The sequence below is a fragment of the Somniosus microcephalus genome, chromosome 9, assembly GCF_052327205.1.
Source record: "Somniosus microcephalus isolate GS21.2 chromosome 9, FLI_Smic_1.0, whole genome shotgun sequence".
NCBI lineage: Eukaryota > Metazoa > Chordata > Chondrichthyes > Squaliformes > Somniosidae > Somniosus > Somniosus microcephalus.
In genome coordinates, this window is record NC_140995.1 from 145,841,930 (window position 1) to 145,867,493 (window position 25,564).

Sequence of the window (25,564 nt, forward strand, 5' to 3'; positions counted from 1 at the left end):
AATGGTGAATATTACATAAGCATTTATTATTGGAATGCAGTCTCAGTACATACATTACTTACATATAAACAAATAATGTGTACAGTGAAAATATACAGAAGTTATGATGCTTACAAATTCCACAGTGCGGTTTGAAACATTTGATGCTGGGCTAGTTCCAGGTTACAATAGTATACCTCTTACAACAGATTAGGAAAAATAGATTGTGTTTATTTTGCCATTGCATCTGATTTTCCATCACCATATTGGGCCTGATTTCATATTTTTGTGATGTGGCATTAAAATATTTTAGACTTTACTTTTAAATGCAATTGTAATGACCAGACTAAGATTGTGCACACAGGTGCTTAGGAGGGGACTATCAGTCACAGTGCATTCTAGCCTGGCTCAACAGCTGGCTGCAGTTTGAATTGAGCGACTACGTCTAGGGATGGTCTAGTCCCTGTGCCACAGAGCGGATTTAACGTTTGAATGAAACAGAAAAAAAGAAAAAGGTTTGTGTTGCATGCACGAGACAAACTTCCGAAAAGAAAACTGCCATGGATTTTTTTTCTTGTGCATCATATATTTGTATAAAATATTTAGAGAATGGTTATGGCTGCCTTACTATATGAGTGAGTGTTCTTCCCAGGTTCATAGCTGAAAATGGCAGCCTTGGCATAAAAGAAGCCATATTAATCAATAATTTAAATATTTTGTGACACGGCTCATAGGCATATATAAAATACTAGCGTTGCACTTGACTGTATAAACGCCCTAGTGGTACCGCTATATTATGCCCAACTGAAACCCAATACTTGATGCTTGAGTTCAAGCTCTTGCCATTTTGTACCTAACAATATGTTAAATTGCTTGATATGCAATACAGCCTACCACAAGATAGACCCACAGCAAATCTGTGGCAAGAGGTACACCAGGAATTACACTAATATTACAATTCAACAAAAAATCTCTCTCTGTGTGCTTAATGTAACATTGCATGGAAGAACATATAAACTAACAGGCAAATTTTTGACATTAAAAGCTTTCACAGAAAGCGTGACTAGTGCTCTCCAGGCACATGATGTAGTGTTTAGAGTACTGTATACTCAAGTTATGCAAGACATTGGATTTTTTGTGTTTTGATAACAGAGTTGATCTGGCATTTTTTTTTACCTTTTACAATGGAAGCATGATGCATGGACTGTGCTGTATGTAACTCTGTAGTGAGAATGAACCATATGTTAAGTAAAAACCATTTACTAGTGGTAACTGTGACATCCATTTTGCTTAGTCAATGAAGAAAACTGCTCCAGGGACACTTTTGTTTTGCGGTTGTCCTAGAAAATAAGAATCGCCTGAAAGATATTTTAAAGAATTGTGATATGGTCCTAACTATGTTTAACATTACATTATGTCAATTAATTTTCTCTGCCCAAACCCAGTTTACAGCAATTTAACCATTAGAATCATTAAATGCACAGAGAAGAAGTACTTGCAAATGCATACAATAAAGTGTAATATTTTTAAAGATACCTTTAGTGTATCATTTCTTTTTGTTAGTCCCCTACAAATATACATAAATAATTTCTGTATTATGAGTTATGAAGTGATATCATTTAGGCCTATCCATCCTTAACATTTATTATATATAGAAATATGCAGCAGTAATCTATCTCATACTGGGAATCATGTATTTGTAGCCAGACATTCACAGCTAATTACTTAAGGGCCGATACTAATCCCTCCATCCATCGGTAACAGCGTGGGCGGGAAGATAAGATGACGGGAGAGGTTTGCGCTGCTTTCCCGACATGTTCCCGTGCCCCTGCCATTTTTACTTGCCTGAATTGTGGCACGAGAAGGCTGTTCACCCCAGAGGAGGGGGGCCTAATTTAAATGACAGTGTTTTGTCCCGACGACATCATTGGGCCCAACTAAGGCCTGCACGGTCTCTGGCGGCAGTAAGAATTCAGACCACAGGAGAACCAGACAAGTCTTTTTTTAATTGTTAAAGGTTCCTTGTTGGCTAGGTGGAGCAGCAGTGCTCCTCTTGGTCCCACAAGAACACCTTGGGCCTCCCCTTCCCCAGGCTTTCCCCCTAATGATCGTGGACATACCGACCGCTCCCCTCCCCCCACCCCCCATCCGTACTTACTTTGCCGGGGACCATTTCTGTGGGCCTCCAGCGGCGGCCTAACTCCCCATCAATTTTGACTCTCCGATGATGATGTCATTCCTGCCAGCTTCAGGCAGGAGTCAGTGATGGGACACGTAAATGAGGCCTGAGAGTTACAATCATCTGGACCTCAATATCCGGGTGGAGCCGAATGGTTCGCTGCCCATTTTTTCCCGCACCCCTGATTCCCACTCCGTAAAAATCAGCTCTTCGGCTTCATATTTGTCCCAAAATTCACTCAACTAGGAAGCTGTAACTACTAAATGTAAATTGCCTAAATAAAAATGGCCAAAGCTTGTTAATTGGCTGGTGGTAAATTAATGTTTCTGTAATTTACCATACAGTGTTCATTTATACTCTTCTGCTTTCTTTTCTCCTTGCTAACATCTATACAAATTACACAATGCCAATAAAACACTGTAGCAAAATGTATAAAAACCTTGTTTTTGAAACGCATGTGGGATTTTTTTGTATGTTTGAAGGTAAATTATTCTGCAATAATGCAGCCTTTTGGAGGTGCTGTACTGAGATAATGCATTAAAGCTGATTATCTCTTGCAGTTCCACAGATAGACCATATTAAGAAGGAAAAATTAGAATCTGATCACTTAGGCCAAGAAAAAGTTGCTACAGCTTTAACAGTAATGCACAGCTGCTACATCAAGCTTGATAAAGTTAAAGATCCAGGATTCTAACAGTGGTTTCTGTCTTACTGTATTATTACACCCAATGTGCCAGCAAAATGTCAGATATTAAGTGGGGCTACAACTACAATAGTGAGATTATAATTTCAATTAATTATCAGGTGCTGAAGTACTGTAACTGGACCAAATTGTAGGACAAATATACAGATATGGATCAGAAATTATTTTTATTTTTTATGGTAAATTATGACATATGTCAATATAATAGGAGGGTATATAAAAGGTCCTGATAGCTAATACAAAATGAATTATTTTACAGTCTAGTAACAGAAGTTGTTTTATTGTTGAGAGATCACATAGACATTTGCAATATGCTGTGAAATAGTGTACTTCCTTTTACTGCTTGGCAGATGATGGTGTTAGCAGCAGCTTGCCAAGTTTCTAACTACTGTTCAAGAACAAGAGAGCCTCATTTGCAAGAAGTTGTAGCAGGTGTTAACGGTTTTGAGTTCCTTGTGTGTATGGAGAATGAATCAGGGACCAATTAGAAAGATATGAAAATAGAGAGCAAAGTGTGCAAAAGCAAGTCAGACAGAACAGAAAATCTATTCCCAGTTTAAACACCCAATTCACAATCAGTAATATACAAAATAGAACTGCTCAGTGTCAAACTAGTATTTACAAAAGTATGTTACATATGTACAATTCCGTCCTGTGGTTGTGTATTTGTTGTTGGAAAAAAAGGTAGAGTTTCCATCTAATCAACAGTAAATGATATATTGAAAGACAAGTAGTCAAGATGTTTGAACGAAAATGGCCACACACATCTACTCACTCTAAAAACTTCACACTTGAAAAGCTGTTGATTTCTTGGAGTTGCTGACATTTTAATATCACAGAAATGATGCAGTTGGAAAATAAAAGAAAATGTATGTGCATTATTAGGAATTCCATTTAAAGCTGCAGTTCCCCAAACATTGACAATAAAAGAATAATTTTTCAAAGTAATAATAAAATACACATAGCTATGACGAGCCAAGTTCCGAATCTCAACTGGACCATGAGAGGGAACCTGAGCGTTGTAGGTTCCCAATAGGGAACGTTCCAGAATGAGTCTACCTGAACTGTGACTGGCTACATGTAAACATTGTTAAAGAGTGACAGCAGGGTGCACTCTCAGCCAAGGAATCCTAGAAGAAGAAAAAGAAAATTCTTTAAAAAAATGTCTTCCCCCAATTTTCTGCCTTTCATTTGTGAAGTTGCTGATTGGTGCTAGTATTTGGCCTGCTCCAATACTCAAGCCAAGTATCCATTCTTCATGTGTGAGGTAGGTTAATTAATTGTTAAGCGAATCATAACTGAGTCCAATTCTGTTCCCACCCAATGTCCGCACACACACACACACACACAAACATTCCAGCTGGGGGTCACTAGATAATGATCGTGGAGAGGAACCCTGCCTGACATTCCCTCCCAATACCTGGGGCCCTTAATTTTTTTTCAAATGCGGATAACTTTTTTTGAAGTAATAAAATAACAAAAAGGTAATTTGCTAACTGAACATTTTTCTGTGACTGAAACATACTACACCTCTCCTCTAAAAAAATCTAAATGTCAATGTTTGAAGTACTGCACCTGTCCAATACCTAATGCCAGTGGTGAGAGTTACTGGTAATGTTTGGCAGCCAAAATTGTGCTGGAACCATTGAGCTGGAGTAAGACTGCTATACAACACACCACAATAGTCACTCCCCCATATCCTTTATCCTACATTTTTTAGTGAATTTAATGACAGCTCTAAGATGAATTTTCCATTTTCTAACTGGTAGCTGTAGTGACAGTAAAAAAATACTGGAAGATCAAAATGCATTCTCTAGGGAGTCAGTGGTAATAGCCGCTTCCCTCATTTTGCTTAGTAGAGCTAATCGGGTGTGAGTAAATAAAACTTTTTATTTGGGAAAATAATTTTTTAAACCTAGAAAACATGAACAAGCTGATGGTAGTTTAGAGCCTGGCAGGTCTAATTAATCTTGTTATTTAAATATATTTACGTATTTTATGACAACACTTTTCCCAGGATTTTATTTCTGAGAGAAAATGGCTGTGCATTTACTTCACTGTAGAGTCAAATTGTGTGACAGCTGTACAGTGAACCTATAGCAGCTTCAAAATGACAGCAGTTCACTACAATCTGTTAAAATTGAGGAATAAATGTAAACAAAACCTTCACAACATGCACTAGTGATTGTACTATACAAACAAAAGCTACATGAAGAGCCATTTCCCCACTGAAACACATGCAGGCCAAATAAAAAAAACAAGTAGCCTAGCAGATTCTGCAATTGGGTTTAGCAGTTTCACCCTCTGGTATGAAAAAGGTTGCCACCTTCTACCAACCCCAAGCCAGGCAGGGGATAGAATAGGGGCCGGGCTTATGATACAATCATGACCTAAGGGTTCCAATGTTGTTGTTGAAGATTCAGTGAAAATCTTAGCAACCTTGACATGGGAAGTGTTAAAATCTGGCTTTTAGTGGCAGATTTAGATTTAATAAATATCCAGGCACCTCAGTTAAAAACTGGTCCCAAATTAGACAGAGTGACAACCATACATGTGAGGACGGAAAGGAAGTGGTAATGGTTGATCTCTGTTTAAGATTTCTTTAAAAAAAACGACTTACATATTTTGCTCCCTTTGCCAAGTTTATAAGAAAACATAGATATGATTATAAAGCAGTGATCTCTGCTTTACACTCACATCGATCTTTTTACTAAAATGACCAAATGGAAGAAAATATAGCACCCTAAAACATATTGTTATAAGTATGCCATATTGATAACAAACCCTTATATAGTCAGCTGCACACCATCCCATTTGCTGGAAAGTATGACTACTGTTATATGCCAACCATTGAAAGTACTGGATATCACTCTCTTGACAATTTTTGCTTTACATCAACACACAGTGTTGCAAGGATCACTTCTATGGCCAGCTAAATGTCCTTCCAGTGATCTGATAAAACTTCTGATTGAAAGGATGAAAAAACTTGTGCAATTTGTTAACAACCAAGGGATCCACTTCAGGGTGTATCCGTCCCTTGCTGCCTGCCAGACACTTGTTAAATACAATGTTAAACCGCAGACAGTAGAACCCCCTTGTGGCATTAAAGTACAAATTATACTGGCTTATTCTGGGGGGCAGATTCAGAAAATTCTCCACTAGCTGGAGTTCAGGTAACGGCTCAGTTATGAGGCGATCGCCATCCACAATGTGAAACTGTTCAATGGGGAAGTACTTGAGCCATCTCTCCAGGTGTTTTGTGTATATACTAGTTCTCACAGCTTTGTATTTAGTGTTTACCTCGCAGGTAGTGGGGTCAATTGCTAGCTTCTCAAATTTGTAGTATGTTTTATTCTTCCTTTCCTTGCCCTCCAGCACCTGAGTGTAATCTGAAATGGCTCGAGTTGTTGGCTCTCGCACAATGATCAGCAGTTTGATGGACGAGTTCATTTTGTAAATTCTTTCGGGGACTTCCTCGGTGATGAAGTATGCTGGGCTTTTCTCAATAGTGATCTGATAAGGGTAGGAAAAGGGCATTTTTTTCCTGTACCATTCGATACCCTTAGCATAGTTTTCATCATTGTCAAAAAAATGGATTTCCTGTGAGGCTTTGACTACAGCTGGGTGTAAGTTCAGCATTTCGAGCAGGGCACGTGTTCCACCCTTGCGAACACCAATAATAATGGCCTGGGGAAGCTGCTGCACCATGTTGTGTAGTCTGATTTGTTCCTTTGTTGCATTGCCTCTGCGTAAGTCATGTGACAAGCCTCGCTTGTACTGTAAAGCACGAAGCATGATTTGCTCTTGGCCCCCAAATTGACCTTCTATGGGACATGTGGGCTGGAGTCTGTAATAAAACAAGCATAGTCAGTGAAGCTCTATTGGTTATCAATACATTTACAATGGATTCTACAATGGCTGGGCAATCTGCCCGTACACGTTACCGCCCAGCGGCAAAGGTGAAAATGACCCCAATGGTACTTCAAGCAGGCTGGTAGGTCATTTGGGTCAAATTGCCTTGAGGAAAAAGATGGCTTTCATGTCTCATGATAAGCATGTTAATTTTAGTAAGGAAACACTACTAACATCACAATTATAATAGGACCTATAGCCCATTCACCAGCCTTCCTGCCTGAATGAAAGATGTGTGGAATTAAACAGCAATGATGGGAGAGATAAAGCAGAGAAAATAGAGAGAAAATCTAATATCTAATACAGTAGTATTATATAATTTATGCTCAATTTTCCAGAAGCTGTTTAGCATGCATACCTCATAACCTCTTGAATATTAATTTTAATTTATCACAAGTAGATCTGCTGTGAATTTTCTGAAAGTGGATTAATTTGGTACATAAATGGAGCAGAATTTTATTATTGTCAAGTGCCAACGTATTTTTGCTGCAGCACAAATTAGAATTCAGCCCACGTTTGTTTCTCTTCCATTGCTCCTAATGAGAGTTACTTATACACCGATTGAACTCCAAGGGGCAAACAGGAGTATTTCAACTTTAAGATCATGTCAGCACTATCATTCCTTAGTTGTTATCTCCCGATACCTGTGAACAAGGAAGATAAAAGCATAGAAGAGTCGAGACTGAAAGTAGTGTGATAAAGAATTGGTACAGAATATTGACTTATTCACTGAGGCAGGTAAATGTATTTTGCAGGGTCACTATTTCATCTGTGTATATATCCATAAAACACCATAGGGCTGATTTGAACTCACGGCATTTGGTGTGAACAGGGCAGTACTGGGCCAAAAATAAAATTGGGTCACTTCCTGCCCCATTTACACTGGCGCTTTGGCTTCCACCATCTTGGTGAGGGCCCCGAGATGGAACGCCTGCCTGTTTCAAGCTGGAGGCCATTTCTAATATGCAAATCAGGGTCCTCTAATGGACAAAGGAGCCCAATTGCAATTTTCAGGTACAAATGGGTGGAACGTGCACCGGACACAGTCCGTCCATTTCTACCAGGCGCAAGCTGCCTAACCAGCAGTTGTTAAAGGGACCACTGGAGGCCACTCAAAAGAACGGCCCAGGCAATGTTTAATTATTTTTTTTTGGTGTGCCAGGAGGAAGAGGAGTGCTCCATATGGGTCCATAAATTTTTTTTTGGCCTGTTGCACAACTGTCGGAGTGGCCTCCCGGGATCGCCTTTCCTCTCCTAGGCTCTGTCTCTCGGCTAGCTCAGCATGAGAACCGGTCAATTACCCGCCCTCCCACTACCAACGAACTGCAACAGGCCGCCCACTTGGCCCCCGCAGCTTGCAAATGAGGACCGGGCCTCAGAATGGTTCGGACCTCACGCTGCCAACAGGTGGCACGCCTCGCCCCCCACCCATCCCTTATCTACCTGACGTTAAAATCAGCCCTCATATATTCCATATCGATAGCTGATGCTTTGCAGTCTGGATATTAATAGCTGACTTTAGGCGGAGGTAATGTAATCAGTCTGGTGAGAAAAGGAAGTTGTGAGCAAGGGTACATACCTCAAGGCAGGAGATTAACTCTCAGTTAAAAGAGTGGCACATGGAGGAACTAGAGCCTGCAGGTACTGAGGGATTGAAAATTCTTCAGTTTTTAGCACACAAATGACACTATATTGGTTTGTAAACAAAAATTTAAATGAATTAATTAAACAAATCAATGCTAAAGCAAGTACTCAGGATGAACTTGTATGGAAGTTATCAAATCATGTTCAATTGTTGAGGTACTTATCATAATTCACTACTGGTCACCATCATATCCTGGATTTATTTCCACCACTGGTTTGGCGACACATGTAGTACTCACTATCCTAAGGAAATCCTATGGCTAGTATTGAAACTGTAGCATCCGCAAGCCTCAGGATTATCAGAAAAGAACATAAAGACTGCATTGTAGCTACTTTTCTCTAGTGATACCCTCTTAAATTTGAAACAGCCAAATAAAGGGCACATAAAAAATGTTTGACTACTTAAACTGAAATGGCCAGCACTACGGTAATTCTCTTTTTAAAAATTCATTTATGGGATGTGGGGGTCGCTGGCAAGGCCAGCATTTATTGCCCATCCCTAATTGCCCTTGAGAAAGTGGTGGTGAGCCGCCTTCTTTAACCGCTGCAGTCCGTGTGATGAAGGTACTCCCACAGTGCTATTAGGGAGGGATTTCCAGGATTTTGACCTAGCGACGATGAAGGAACGGCGATATATTTCCAAGTCAGGATGGTGTGTAACTTGGAGGGGAACTTGCAGGTGATGATGTTCCCATGCGCCTGCTGCCCTTGTCCTTCTAAGTGGTAGAGGTCACGGATTTGGGAGGTGCTGTCGAAGAAGCCTTGGCGAGTTGCTGCAGTGCATCTTGTAGATGGTGCACACTGCAGACACATTGCGCTGGTGGTGGAGAGAGTGAATGTTTAAGGTGGTGGATGGGTTGCCAATCAAGCAGGCTGCTTTGTCCTGGATGGTGTCAAGCTTCTTGAGTGTTGTTGGAGCTGCACTCATCCAGGCAAGTGGAGAGTATTCCATCTCACTCCTGACTTGTGACTTGTAGATGGTGGAAAGGCTTTGGGGAATCAGGAGGTGAGACACTCGTCACAGAATACCTAGCCTCTGACCTGCTCTTGTTGCCACATTATTTATGTGGCTGGTCTAGTTAAGTTCCTGGTCAATGATGTTGATGGTGAGGGATTCAGCAATGGTAATGCCATTGAGTGTCAAGGGGCATTGATATTTGCTTGTTGGAGATAGTCATTGCCTGGCACTTGTGTGGCACGAATGTTACCTACCACTTATCAGCACAAGCCTGAATGTCATCCAGGTCTTGCTGCATTTGGGCATGGACTGCTTCATTATCTGAGGAGTTGCGAATGGAACTGAACACTGTACAATCATCAACGAACATCTCCACTTCTGACCATATAGCGGGGGGAAAGTCATTGATGAAGCAGCTAAAGATGGTTGGGCCCAGGACACTGCCCTGAGGAACTCCTGCAGCGATGTTCTGGGGCTGTGATGATTGACCTCCAACAACAACAACCATCTTCCTTTGCGTGAGGTATGACTCCAGCAGTGGAAAGTCCCCACCCCCCGATCCCCAATGACTTCAATTTTACTGAGGCTCCTTGATGCCACACTTGGTCAAATGCTGCCTTAATGTCAAGGGCAGTCACTCTCACCTCACTTCTGGAATTCAGCTCTTTTGTCCATGTTTAGACCAAGGCTGTAATGAGGTCTGGAGCAGAGTGGTCCTGACAGAACCCAAACTGAGCATCGGTGAGCAGATTATTGATGAGTAAATGTCGCTTGATAGCACTGTTGATGACACCTTCCATCACTTTGCTGATAATTGACCAGATTGGATTTGTCCTGCTTTTTGTTGCCAGGACATACCTGGGCAATTTTCCACATTGTCGGGTAGATGCCAGTGTTGTAGCTCTACTGAAACAGCTTGGCTAGAGGTGCGGCTAATTCTGGAGCAGAAGTCTTCAGCACGATAGCTAGGATATTGTCAGGGCCTGTAGCCTTTGCTGTATCCAATGCGCTCAGCCTTTTCTTGATATCATGTGGAGTGAATCGGATTGGCTGAAGACTGGCTTCTGTGATGGTGGGGACCTCAGGAGGAGCCCGATATGGATCATCCACTCGGCACTTCTGGCTGAAGATGGTTGCAAACGCTTCAGCCTTGTCTTTTGCACTCACGAACTGGGCTCTGCCATCATTGAGGATGGGGATATTCATGGAGCCTCCTCCTCCCGTTAGTTGTTTAATTGTCTACCACCATTCACAACTGGATGTGGCAGGACTGCAGAGCTTTCATCTGATCCATTGATTGTGGGATCGCTTAGCTCTGTCTATAGCATGCTGCTTCCGCCTTTTAGCATGCAGGTAGTCCTGTGTTGCAGCTTCACCAGGTTGGCACCTCATTTTTAGGTATGCCTGTTGCTGCTCCTGGCATGCTCTTCTACACTCCTCATTGAACCAGGATTGGTCCCCTGGCTTGATGGTAATGGTAGAGTGAGGGATATGCTGGGCCATGAGGTTACAGATTGTGGTGGAATACAATTCTGCTGCTGCTGATGGCCCACAGCACCTCATGGATACCCAGTTTTGAGCTGCTTGATCTGTTCTGAATCTATCCCATTTAGTACGTTGGTAGTGCCACACAACACGATGGAGGATGTCCTCAGTGTGAAATCGAGATTTCATCTCCGGAAGGACTGTGCGGTGGTCATTGCTACCAATACTGTCATGGACAGATGCATCTGCAACAGGTAGATTGGTGAGGACGAGGTGAAGTAGGTTTTTCCCTTGTGTTGGTACTCTCATTATCTGCTGCAGTCATAGTCTTGCAGCTATGTCCTTAAGGACTCGGCCAGCTCGCTCAGTAATGGTGCTGCTGAGCCACTCATGGTGATGGACATTGAAGTCCCCAAGCCAGATTACATTCTTTTCTAATTTTCTTCTAACTTATAAGCCAACCCGTTGCCAGGAGGCAGGACGTCAATCTAAAGATTACAATGAAGCTGGAAGCCTCTTCTTTAACCGCCATTTTGTTTTTAACTCTACCTGGTTGGGTTTTACACACTTCGTAAAACCCGGCAGTTACAGCAAGGCGGGGACTGCTACATCCAGGCAGTAAGTGCCTTTAAAACTACCTCCTGGATCCAGGGACCCTGCCTAGCCCACCACCCGCGATCAGCGACCCCCTCTATAGGCCTCCAATCGCCTTCCCGGAACCCCCGCCCCAACGATCATCCTGAGGCCAGCCCCGATCCTCCAGTGGCCGGCCCCGATCTGCCCTTTCCTCCCACGATCCTCCGGAGTCCACGATATGCATTGTCCTCCTCCCCATCGATCCTCCGGAGGCCGGCATTGGCCCCCACCAGATCTCTCCCTCCCTCCTCTGTGTGGCCTAGTGCCGCAGGCCTACCTGCCCGGAGCTAACCAGCTTCTCCTTCTGGCTGGCTGTGGGTGGGATTCATATTCAATTCAGGCCCTGCCGTTAAAGTTGGCATGGTCTGCGGGAAACCAGGTTCCCTGCCCACGTCGGAGCCCACCCTGCCAGCTCTTGGAGACCAAAACTGGACACAGTATTCAAGGTGCGATCTGACTAGAACACCATAAAGTTTGAGTATTACCTCCTCTGACTCGCATTGTACGGTTTTAGCTATGTAGTTCAACATTCTATTGGCTTTGTTGGTTGCTGCTCTGCATTGGTTAAACTACTAAGGGGGCAAAATTGTGTCGCGCCCTCTTTGGTGCGCTAACTTTGCCTGGGCGCTACTTTTAGCGCCCCAAAAAAGTTAGCACCCCCGTGCCCAAAATTGACTGGTAGCGCCCCAAGAGGGAGGCGGGGCACTACTGGAAGCGCTCCTGCCTCCCTCTTGGGGCGCAGCGAGTGAATATTGCAGCGCTACGCGCAGCAGTGCCATGCGCTGCGGCACGTTGCGTCGCGATACTGCAGGCCTTTCCCCCCTCATTAAAGGGGAGGGGCCTAGCACAGCGCATCCCGGCGCCCAGCTGGGCCACCAGGGATCGGTGTGCCGGCAAAAGAGCCTGGCCCTCAAGAGAAGTGCCGGGCTCACGGAGCGTAGCTGGCACCCCATGGGGGGGCTGCACAGGAGGCCGGGGACAGCAACAAAAACGGCCGCCCGGCACCTCCCCTTTAATTTGTGCTGCCCCGGCTGCAGGTAGGGCTCCTTGACCCTGTCGGACATAGCATCCGGCAGTAAGTCAGGGGGCGCTACCGAAGATCGCGGCCGGGGCGCAAGTGGGGCACTGTGCACGGCGATGATGCTATTGCCAGAGGCGCAGTGCCGCGGGGCGCTAATGGTTACCACTGCCGCTAACATCCCGCTGAATTTCGCAGGAGGCGTTAGCGGCGCCGCGTCCAGGCGCTAGTTGCTTTGCGGCCCGTTCGCGCCCTCTTAGAGCGCTAATGGGAGGCGCAAATCAACTGAATTTCCCCCCCCAAGACTCCTAGGTCTCTTTCAGTTTCATTCTTAACTATTCTAACACTATTCATCTGTGTCTATTTTTCCTTCTTATGTGTAACACTTTACATATATCTGCAATAAATTTCATCTGCAATGGTTCTGCGCACTTACATATCTTGTCCAACTCATTCTGCAATTTCTGAGCTGCTTCTTCCCATTCCACTGCCCCATCTAGTTTGGTATCATTCACAACTTTGGTGACTTTGCATTGAGTTTCTGAATCCAGGCCATTTATGTAAGGTAGAAACAGCACTAGTCCCAGCACTGAGTCCTGAAGTGCCCGACTTAGTACTGACCTCCCACCGACATAACTCTACTAACAAGTACACATTGTTTCCTATCTTTCAGCTAGTTTCTTATCTATTCCCAGGTTATACCCTGAATTCCTACAGCTTTGAGCTGTGTGGAACTTTATCAAAAGCCCTCTGGAAGTCAAAATACAGCATGTCATGGGGATTAGTACAATCCACTTGGATTGTCACTTCCTCAAAGAGGTTGAGGAGGTTAGTCAGGCAGGATCATTCCCTTCTGAACCCATGCTGACTGCTGTTAACTAGTCTTGCTGTGTGCAGTTTGGCTGTGACTATACTTCAAAAATACTTCGTTTGCTTTAAAGCACTTTGGGACGTTCCAAGGTTGTGAAAGGTGCTATATAAATGCAAGTTATTTCTTGCTTCTTTCTTAACTTTACTCCTGATAATCAATTTCATTGCTTTACATGGAATGGAAAGACAACAACGCCACTTACCCTTATATAGCACCTTTAATGTAGAAAGATTAATGGGTTTGTCATTGCCTGTTTTGTCACCCTTTTCAATATGGGCACCACATAGGCCTGTTGTCAATTTACTGGACTCTCTGATAATGATTGTCAATGTCTCGCAAATCTCCTCCCAAATCTCTGTCAACACTGGGATAAATACCAGCTATCCCTTGGGATTTATTTGTTTTCAGCCCGTTTAGCCTATCGAGAACTTCCATCTCATTTATAACAAAGTCATTGATTTTACTTGGGACACTTTTGTTTGGCAAGGACATGTTGCTCGTGTCTTCCCTTGTGAATACTTGGAGGGAATAGTCGTTCAGAATATTTATTATGTTTGTGCTCATCCTCAGGCTCGAGCCCGTTTGCATCGTTAATGCTTTTCACCTCTCTGCTGACTGCCCTCTTGCTGTTGTGCTACTGAAAGAATTGTTTTATTGTTATGCTTAGCCTCAGCTGCTGAGCTTTCCCACTGCCCCCCCCCCCCCCACCCCCAGGTCTCCCTTAGCCCACCCTTTTAATATGTTTCTGCAGTTTCTCCTTCAATTAGCACTATCTCTTATTCCCACAGAAAATCTGCCAATTCCTACACAATGGGTCTTAATTGAAACAAGTCACACCCACCCTTCAACTTTCTCTCCTCCTCTCTGAAAGCAATGGTTAATGCTGGGCTATGGCTCCACTGTGTGCCGACATTCCTCTGATACATCAGACAAATTACCATTCTTTGGCCGCGATTTCGCCGACCGAGGTGGGTCCAGGGCGGCCAGGGTCGGTGTCGCGGTCCCAGCCCGCTGCTGACTGCAGCCCACACTCTCCAAGCGATTTTTTGTTGATTGGGCTTGTTAAGCCCACCCAGCGAGGCTCCAGGCCAATTAATAGGAAGCGGGCCTGATGATGTCATTTGATGATGTGTCATCAGCCGGTTTCCTTAAAGGGGCCATGTCCAAATTGATCTTGACAGTTCTGCTGTCAGTGTTCTACAGCATTGAGGTGTTGCAAACACTGACAAGCACTGCACAGAGGTGCACAGCTGCACGCAGGTTCTCCCACAACTCCCTCCATATGGAGGAGGTCACAAAACGTTCCTGCCAAGCCACACTCAACCTCATCCTGCTGTGCCACTCATCACATTCACATCACTCTGCCTTCCCTACCCTACTCCTGCACATTCTTACTCACACCAACTTACCTTGCACCTTCACCCATCCCTCTCTATCTACATTATCATTTCCCCATCTCACTAGCCACCCCTCACACTCATCCTCAACCTACTGCAAGCATACGAACTAACAACACACAAGGGTAGGCACTTGGGTGGTTCAGCTACTGTTCAAATGAAGTTTCTCTTAATGTGTTGTCAAACATTGAAATCTATATTTTCAACACTTACCTTATTGGACAGATCTGTGCTCACCTTTGGAAGTATCTTACTGAGTTCCAGTGAATGTTGGGATATAACTTCCACCCCCCCTCTAATTGTGATGAATGTGAAAGGAATGGCTTGGACATTGTGGGGATGCTTTATGGTGCTGGTGTGGGGTGGTGTCAACCTGGCGCATCATGTGGCAGCCAAGGTGTACAGCGTCAAGTGAAGTAAATCTGGCCATGGTGATGCCATCCCTGGCCTCCCAGGCAGCAATGTTGTCGGGTGCTGATGCCCTGTGTCCTGTACAGCATCAGGTGATTGCGGAGAAGGTTGGTGTTATTGTTGGTGATGTTGTTGGTGATGTTGGTGTGCCTGGTGATGTTGGTGTTGGGGCTGATCATGGAGGGATTCAGAGGACCAAGGTGAGATTTTTTCAAGGGCACCGATGTTGTTGGAATAGATGGCAGCTGAAGTTGAGATGACAGAAGCGACCTGTCAATGGTGAGAGAGCTTGCTCCAAGAAGGTGACAGTGGATAGATAGTTTACTCCAAACACTGCCAAACTACATAAAGCTCAAAAGTGTCTTCCAAGTCCTGAAGACTCAAGCTTCTGACATTTGAAAGTGACCAATGGTAGCTTTCATACCATTTTTACAGCTGTCACCTATTCACAGCAATGGGGAGACATAGAGAACCCAACCTACTTACCTGACGTGATCTCAGAATGATGTGAAGCCCGTTAAAAAAGTGAGAAAAGAGAAATAGGCTAAATAGGCAAAATAGTAGTTAACAAGCGTTTAACAAGCATTTAACAATCTTAAATGTATCCCCCGCCGCTTGGTGTCAGGTCTGTTCTTAAATCGCAGACCCGAGACTTTGGAAACTTACATAGAGGCGGGTTCGGAGCGGGTTCCCAATCCGCTGTCAATCATTTCGATTTTGACAGCGGACCCGCCTCCTAACCCGCACTTTGAGCAGCGGCAAAATCGCGGCCTTTGCGTGTGAACTTGGAGTGCAAATGGTGGCAAGCTATTAACTGTGTAGGGGCCACAGCCGAGACCAACTACGCCCTTAATTCACATCCACATACACATTCACTTTCTAACAGTGGTCATTCGATTAGGATCAGGAGCTAGGAACCTGCCGATTTTTTCCCTTCCCTGAAGCTAATAGTAATATCCCTCCACCGCTTTGACTGAAATCAGCTAAGTCAGTAAAATCCATGGATCAAATCAGGGATTTATTCGCTCTGTGTGTAAGTATCACACTAGGTAGTTTGTTTGCCTACTGTGGCAAGAGTAGAGCCGAAAGTAATTTTTGCCATTCTTTCTGGAACTGAACTAAAACCTTCATCTTCTTCCATGAAAACCACTGCTTCCGCAAAACACAAATCCTCGAGTCCAGAAAGTCTTGAAATGAATGTTCAGCCATAAATAAAGGTTTATGATCTGGACATGTATGATCTATATTATAATCATATAAGCAGTATCTACAGTATCTCACCAGTGCAAATCTGATTCAACTTGTGATAGGTGAAACAGCGAGAGCCAAGCTTCACCCACTCCATAGGAGGAACGGGAAAATAACAGGTTTTCTATGTCATATAAATAATAATGAAAGAAATGAGCTTTAAATCATATTAACATGATGTCAGTTTATGACACACAGCTGATATAACTACATTAAATTTCTGTTTAAATTATTGAGCATGTCTGCCTTACAGAACAATTACAGAAATGGATTTCATCAAAGATTTATTGATTCTAATCATAAATTACAGCATTCTATTTATTGCTAGTAACAGTGGGACCAGTCAGTGAAATATATCAATTTCCTTTTCTATATCTAACAGTTCTCTTCTTCTACAGTACTATTGATGAACAATTCCTGCATTTTTTTCCTCCTGGCTGTAGTGATTTGTCATTTATATATGTATATATATATATATATATATCCTATTCTATATATATATATACCCTATTCTATATATATATCCTATTCTATATATATATCCTATTCTATATATATACAATATATATCTCCTATTCTCTATATATATATCCTATTCTATATATATATATAGATACCCTATTCTATATATATATATATATCCTATTCTATATATATATCCTACTCTATATATATATATACAATATATATATATCCTATTCTATATATATATATCCTATTCTATATATATATATACCCTATTCTATATATATATCCTATTCTATATATATACAATATATATCTCCTATTCTCTATATATATATCCTATTCTATATATATATATAGATACCCTATTCTATATATATATATATATCCTATTCTATATATATATCCTACTCTATATATATATATACAATATATATATATCCTATTCTATATATATATATCCTATTCTATATATATATATTCTATTCTATATATATATATATTCTATTCTATATATATATATACAATATATATATCTCCTATTCTCTATATATATATCCTATTCTATATATATATATATATCCTATTCTATATATATATATCCTATTCTCTCTCTCTCTCTCTATATATATATATAATAATAATAATAATTCAACTTTATTGTCATTGCACAAGTACATGAACAACGAAATGTGATCTTGCAAGCTCCCATGAGTCCAGTACAAATAACATTAACATTAAACGTAAATAGCACCGTCCTGGGAGAAGCAAAGCCGCTGCGTCTGTGCGTGCTGCCATTCCATTTCCGCCATTCCTCCTGTCCGACAATCTTCAGCCCAACACCCGGGCCTGCTCACCAGCCGCCCCTCCCGGGGCTCCTTCCGTGACCTTCTCACCAACCGCCCCTCCTCGGGGCTCCTTCCGTGACCTTCTGCACCTGGTCTTCCCTGATGGTCACTCCTCCAGGTCTGACGCTGCTTAGCTTCCAAGCCTTGCCAGTGACCCTGTCCCTAGTCCCAGGAACATATATATATATATGTATATATATCCTATTTCTATATATATATATATTTATATATATATATATATATATATCCTATTCTGGGCAATCAGTATCTTGACTATTCCCTCCGACAGAACATCTGTACACCATCATTAATGTAAAATGTGTTCATTCTGATCCCACTGACATCACGCCATTTAGTGTGAATGTGCAAAGTAACCCAATTTGAATTTGTAAGTGCCTTGCAAACAGTGTCAGGTCAATTTTACTATGGATTGCTTTGGGTTAAGTGTTTCTTTTTAAAAATAAGAAAAAAATAGAAAAAGACTATTTTTGTAAAAATACTCACAAAAAAGATTACATTTTTACTGATGTGGTGGTTGCCCAGAAAGCACTTTTTAATTGAGAAAATATAATTCATTAGCAATGCAGATTCCTGCTGGTCACATCTGAAATAATTGGAAGTCAGACAGGATGACAATCTGAACTTATCTGGTGTCAAGTTGTGTGTGAAATGCTCTAGTCTGACATACACCTCATGTCAATGCGGCAGTAGGCTCAGTCCATTTGTGTGTCAGGCACAGTGTTGTTGATCAATCAAGCCAAAACTGATGGCCGATTCCCCCCTTCAGATACAAAATGACAGAATTGGCAAAACCATTTCTGTTTTTTTGTTTCTTTGTATTTTTAAATGAATAAATTCATAGGCTAACAGGCTCTATTGGAGATTTTGGATGCAAAAGAGTGGGGGGGTGGGGGGGGGGGGAGGTGGGTGGCGGGGTGAGTAAAAGTCAAGATCTTTGCATCAATTACAACGTCCGTAAATGTCAGGGTGCAGGCTGGAATGATAAGTACGGGATAAGAGAGAAGACAATTTCTTTTAAATATGAGTGGCTTGATGGGGAAGTGCAGACTTAAAAAGTAATATGGATTTCTTCTTTTTTTTAGCTCTTTTAATCTTAATTCTGTTATTTTTATTTAAACTTATTTGAAATATTTCCTATTCTGTCTTATTCCCATTCTTGCTGTTTCTTATTTTGTTTTTTTATTTCTTTTCACCTGGAGTTCTCCTGCTCCCCTTGTCGACTTCACTGTAATTACAGTTAATTTCAGGACATTTATAGTAATGTCTAATGTTGACCAGAGAATGACAACAAACAAGGATACTTCTAAACTCTTCCTCTTCGCTGGCGGTTACTGTAATGCAAAATAGCTATTTTTATTTTCTCCCTCTTTTTCATTTCTATTCTTGACTCAGATACTAGGAGCTAAGGAGAGTGTTCTGGGTGACTCACATGCTAATTCTCAGCTCATTACCTGTGTGAGACGGCTCAACATTTAACACCTCCTCTTCATGGCACAGCTGCGATCAGGAACTTACCTGCTTGGTTTTATTTGTGCAAAATAATTTTACTTTTAGCAATTATTTGTTTTTATACATCAGTTTTGTTATTTAATTTTATTTCTGCAATCATTTTAGTTTTATTGAATGGAAAATACTTATTAGTGATTTATTTATTGCTATATTTAATGAAAACCAAATTGGAAGGGAAATCCCATGGGGGAAAAAATCAGTTGTTTGCGCCTCCCGTTAGCACCTTAAGAGGGCGCTAATGGGGCGCAAAGCAACTAGCGCCCTGGCGCGGCGATGTTTGCGCCACTCGCAAAATTAACTAGACATTTTGCGGCGGCGCTAAACATTACCGCCATGATCTCCTGCGCCGGCAGATTGTGAGATCAGTCGAGTGCGCAATGCCCCGGTAGCGCCCCGGACCGGATAATGAGTGGCGGCCCCTGCCTTCCCGCCTGCCGCTAGCAATGTCAGGTTGAGGGGAGCGTTTTGCAGTCAGAAAGGGACTGGGGGAGCGCTATTTAAAGGCGACCGCTTCCTGCCTTTTTTTGTTGGTGACATTTTTGCACCACGCATTCTGAGAGAGAGAGACTTCTGAAGAGATTCAATGTTGTGTGAAGGAGTTTTGGGTACTTAGCAGCACTTTGCAGGTTCATTTTGATTTGCCCTTCCTTGCTTCGCCAGCGCTCTTAGGTAGCGCCTCGCTCCTCGGCCTTTGCACCTTAAGACAGGTGTGAAGCGCCTGATTTAGCGCTCCAATCACCTCCGGGGCGATAAAAGCCAAGTTTGCCGTCGGAGGCGATAATTAGCACCAGGTGCTAAACTTTGCGCACGGCCGATAATGGCGCCCCAAATGGGGCGATACAGAATTTTTCCCCCCATATGTTTCATTTTGCCAATCCATGAAGCAGCACAGATTATAGGAGCCATAATGTGCTGTACCATAAAAAGCTGTAAATGTCCTGAATTACTCACTGAGGAAAGTATTATTATGGAAGTTGTCATGTCTTACTTCCTTCACTTAGACAAGGTGGTCCTCACTGGACCAGCAGTGGGTAGCTTACCTGTGATCAGTGATGATAAACTCTCTGGTTTTAGCTGATTAAACTCAAGCAGTAGCCTTGCACACACCTGGGGGCCTCCTAAGCCTTGGCTCTGCAACCTGTACTTAAACTCTGTGGACTTAGCTAAGTGGTGTATGTCCCTACAGGGAGAGAGTGTCGGGGCATACACCACCTAGTCTGTATCGAACAAACAGAAACACTATCTGTGTACATTTCTCAGTAGTTTGATTTGGAGATTCTTACGAGATCTTTTTCTGCATATGTGAAACACCCAACTGACCAAAGAAATGATTGTGTTAAAGATGGGCTCACCAACAGACTCATGAATTTGAAGAGATTTTATTTGAAATGCTGTTGTTTTTATGTGTTAGCAGTGGAATTGTTTGATTAATTTCTGCTGAATTTTTGCTAATGTATAGACAATGGGCCGTCATTTGCCACCCCTACGGGTATGTACGAGGTGTGTACGTGCTCATAAGGGCCCCGCAAGTTCTGGGTTTTGGTGCGCAAAGCGCATGCGCGAAAACCCAGAACTTGCGATCTTTCAAGAATCTTCTTGACAGATCACCTGCATCCCTGGGAAAAGGGCATCCATGGGCGGAGACCAGCGAATGCCCATGAAATTCTTACGCTTGGTAAAACCAGGTGTAAGGCTTGCTTTTACCAGTGTAAAAGTTTATAAAAACATAAAAATACATTTTTATCCATCATTTATACATTAAAAAACCTATGAAATAAGGTAAGCTTATTTTTAGCCCCTTTAAAAATATTTTAATTTATTTTTCAAATTTTTGTTTTTGTTTTAAATATTTAATTAAATGGCATTTTAATTAGTTTTAATTATGTAATTCTTTTTTTATTTATTTGAAGTGTAGAGGTATTTTTGGGGTATTCCCATTCATGCTCATGGGGTTTCCGTACATATGGAATCTCCATATGTACGAACGGGGATTCCCTTCTTTCATTCGTTGGGCCAGCCCACCTAATCCCAGGGGCACTTGCGAACTGCCTGTGCTCCTGGGATGTGTGGGCCTCTGGACCGCGAATCTCCGTACCTCCCGGACCACCAGGTACACGGGCATTTTATTTGCGGATTGGAGACATTTCCCCGCGGGAAGCCTCCGACCGCAAATTCGGGGCCATAGTAATTGCCAGCTTAGCCTAAATCTATACATTTAAATTCTGAATTTTATGATGAAATTAGAGAAAGTGCAGAGCGTTGCTTTAGTCAGTGTTCTTGGAATAACTTAAAACAGTTGCCCCACAGAACAAAATATTTTCCATAAAAAACTGCTCACTTCAATGGACGTGTTTCTTTTAGGCTCCTCTCTCCCATCCCTTCCCTGCCTGTCAAGCCTGGCATTGGCCTATCCCTAAGCCTCTGCCAAAGCTGCTCTGAAAGAACAGGTGTAAGTCTCAGGTTGACTTGTGCTCAGATTTTTCATCCATCAGACACGTCTTCCTCTGCGGGCTCTCCGAGATCTTGAACTTGTAGGCGTGAACCTACATTCAACTGCTATGTCAAATAGGCACAAAGTTAAGAAAGTACATTTAACTGGAACTTATTACGTGCAGAAACAAATACAGGTAATACAACACAAATGTCACCCTTTCAATGTGAAAAGTGAATAAATATACTAACCTATCCAAGCTCCCAACTCTGGCAACTATGTATAAGAGACTTCCAACAGCAAGGCTGCCCAGCACAAAGAGCTTCTGTCTCAGCAACGCCTGCTGTTTGAATAGCATGGCCCTCCATCAATCTTCAGGACTGCTTCTTCAGCCTGCAGTGACCAGAGAGTAAAAGCACCAATCAGAAATGTGGAAATCCATAGGCTGCCATTAATTAGAAGTCAGTTGATCAATCATTTGGTTTTTAAAGGTTAAGTAAGCATATACTTAAAAAAAAAAAATGGAACCCGTAGATAATCCGTTAGATCAATAGTTTTCTCCCATAATGAAGAATGATGATCCAGAGTAAAGGTTCCAGGAGAGCCCATTCATTATTTAGCTTTTTACACTTTAACAATAATGCACAGTGCCAATTTACAGGGCATGCCTGTATTCCCTTGCAGTTAACTCTTATCAATCATGACATTTGTTATGCCAACTCTATGTAGAACAGAAGCACTAATCTGTGTCTTTGACATGAGAAAGTTTTGATTTTTCAGCTGTAGAGTTGCTGTAGATTTAAAAGGGGCACGGATGCTATTACTATCAGACGAGTGAAACACCTGGGACATCATTCAAACTTCCCTCAAATTCATCATATTGTCTGTTGGATTCAGTTCACATTGTAGCAGATGTTGAAACAACCTAAATTTTCCAGGAAACTTTTTTTTTCCACAGTTCGACCTTTGCTAATCTAGTATTTCAAATTTAACTTTACTCTAACTTCTTGATTTACAGTGATATTTAGTGAAGCAATAGTACCAATGTTACTCCCTTTGTAAAGTATCTGAAGCCCTTTGGAATGAACTCAGCAGACCTTTAAGCATGTCAAAAATTATTTTCACTCAACAAAGAGCTCTGTTCTCCTACTACTCTTTTGGTCTGTATTCAATGAGCCCCATCTGTTTGAGCAGAGCATAATCTCCGTTTACTTCAAGGGTTACACAAGATTCCCATAAGATATTTATTATCTCTCCATTTCCTTCTTTCTTTAGGTCTCTTTAGGCACACCAGGCTGCCTACAGGAAGATAGTAAGACAATATGCTTCCAGGCTTCTGCCACAATGTCCTATAATCTGCTGTTAGAAAGTGAATGAAAGCAGCTGCAAGATCAATCCCCCTCCAGCTTTGGTTTTTCTCTCCTTGTGAGGGAGGATATGGTTCATACTTCCCCATAGTGGAGCAGCAGAAACTGGGAATTCACTGTGTGGGCAACCAGCACCCACTACCCATGTCTTGCTGTGGCACAACCCGTTGGGATTCCAAGGCCACTGAGCCACCCATGACATACATTTCAAGTAATTTTCTTTAAATATTTTATGCTGTATATTATAGAAAGAGAATCACCGGAGAAACATACAAACTATTTCTTAGTCCCTATGGTTCTGTGAGCGAAAAAAAATGCTAATCCTATTACAGTCTTCACAATGTAAGCTTCTTTATTTTTCCATCAATTACATGAAACTAAACTCTTCCAGCTTCAAACAATCAGCTGTAACCTTTACAAAGGCAGTAGCAGCAGTGGTGACAGCTGCCCACCACTTTGATGGAGCATCTATGAAGATGTATTATGTACAACAGTCTGCTGCTGTGCTGGCTTACAAAAATCAAATAGACTGAACATAATCCCCATCCCAATATAGCAAATGATAGTCAATTGAATTACAATTTTAACCTTTCTCTGGCACAAATCTTTATTTAGGCTTGAACGAAATGCACTTGAGTGAATTTACATATATTTCTAGGTAGCCTAATGGCGTAGGGTGTTAGCACATCAATGCACTGCACTACGGCATGGGTTTGCACCAGTGAGGCTACAAGGAGCGAACTTCCAGCCTTGGATAGTTTGTATTGGCAAGTTTTTCCAATCATGCCATCTTGACAAATGCACAAAAGCTGACTTAATTGCTTCAAAAAAGCTAAGAGCATCAAAAAATGCTGGTAGCTCAAAAACAGCCCTGAGTATGGACCTAAAACAAGTGGACACACTGGTAGTGCAGTGGGGGCTCCAACTTGTCATAACTCGTGCTGCAGGTTTACCTGACTTTCAGCCCTTGTTCAGGGGATGATTGTGTCAAAAATTGTGGTTATTTTCCCTCATTTCTTGCAGTAACATTGGGGTGGGGTGGAATCTGGGACACGGTTCCCACCAGGAGTCCCAGTCCATTTTCAGGGCCAGGCCTCATTTGCATCAGACCATCAGGATGCAGCCAGAAACTGAGCAACCGGGACAACCCTTCGGCTCTGGGTCGCTTCAATATCAGACGGTTTGATTCCTGGGGTGGGGAAGGAGCTGGAGCGGCAGCGGCCTAGGCTGGGTTTCTAGAGCCTGGAGGAACACTCCTGCTCCTCCTGGCCCCATAAAAATGAAGAAGAACTCACCTGTCAGGTCCTCTTTGTCAAGCTGCCTGCCGATACTGGTTGGAGCATGCATGCCACATGCTCTATCCAGTTCAGCCCAAAAATAGCACGGAGGTCCTATTAACATCATAGAATCTCAATCTAAATATTTCAATCAGCATGGTTGGAACAAAATGGCGATGGTCGCTGTAATTTCAGCAATAGGGCAGTACGTTCTTATACTCCATTTTCAGGAGACTATTTTACCATTTCCACCAGGTGTGAGGCCTGAACATTCAGCCCGTTGTGGTGGGTTATTAAGGATATGTATTGATACCCTATTGCTGAATCTGATATTTAAATTGTTTAAAAATTGTATAAAACGTTGTCACAGTGACTGGGAAGTACTTTTCATCCCCTACACCCCAATTCACATCTGCAATTCCTCTACCCCTCCCACCCCAGTTCATGCTGGTGCTCTTCTCTTCCCCCCCCCACCCCCTATTGCTATTGGCACTCTTCTTCCTCCAGTGATTCAGTCTTCTCCTCTTCTCCCTCATGTTGCCACTCTTCAGCATAAGTCCCTCCAATTTGTGCAAGCTCTCTCCTCATCTCCCCGCCCTCCCAAGTGCTGCTTCCAGTTTCTGCCTCTCACTGCTGCTTAAGGAAATGGCTAGCTGTTAAACGCGGTGGTGGGAATTCCTGACCTTGCCAGAATTCCTGCCCTTGCATGCAGCAGCGTTCTAATCCTTTGGAGCAGCAACAGGAGGAAAGAGCCAGCAGCGACACTGAGGGGTGAAGTGGGAGCGATGCCGATTGTTGTCTGTGGATGCAGACATGGCCAGAAAATGCTGACTGTCCAGATAAAGTCCAATTGTGGCGCCTGTTAGATGTTGTCACCAAGAGGCCTGAGTTTGGTGGTACAAATCACAGGGGGAGCCCAGGAGAGCGCGAGAGTTCGGCGGTACAAAACACAGCGGGAGCCCAGGAGAGCGCGAGAGTTCGGCGGTACAAATCACAGGGGGAGCCCAGGAGAGTGCGAGAGTTCGGCGGTACAAAACACAGCGGGAGCCCAGGAGAGTGCGAGAGTTCGGCGGTACAAAACACAGCGGGAGCCCAGGAGAGCGCGAGAGTTCGGCGGTACAAAACACAGTGGGAGCTCAGGTGAGCGCAAGAGTTCGGCGGTAGAAAACACAGTGGGAGCCCAGGAGAGCGCGAGAGTTTGACAG

The 25,564-nt window shown here is 42.7% G+C and overlaps 1 protein-coding gene across 1 annotated transcript; it reads right to left on the reverse strand.

Annotated features, from left to right (window-relative positions):
* Nucleotides 1-24,782, reverse strand: LOC147112749 (heparan sulfate glucosamine 3-O-sulfotransferase 5). Its single transcript, XM_085997355.1, has 2 exons — nucleotides 21,967-24,782; nucleotides 1-6,708 (listed from the first exon to the last, which is right to left on the reverse strand). The coding sequence occupies exons 1-2, from the start codon at nucleotides 22,071-22,073 to the stop codon at nucleotides 5,784-5,786; spliced, it is 1,032 nt and encodes a 343-aa protein (XP_085853481.1). The 5' UTR covers nucleotides 22,074-24,782; the 3' UTR covers nucleotides 1-5,783.
* Nucleotides 24,783-25,564: the final 782 nt, after the last annotated feature.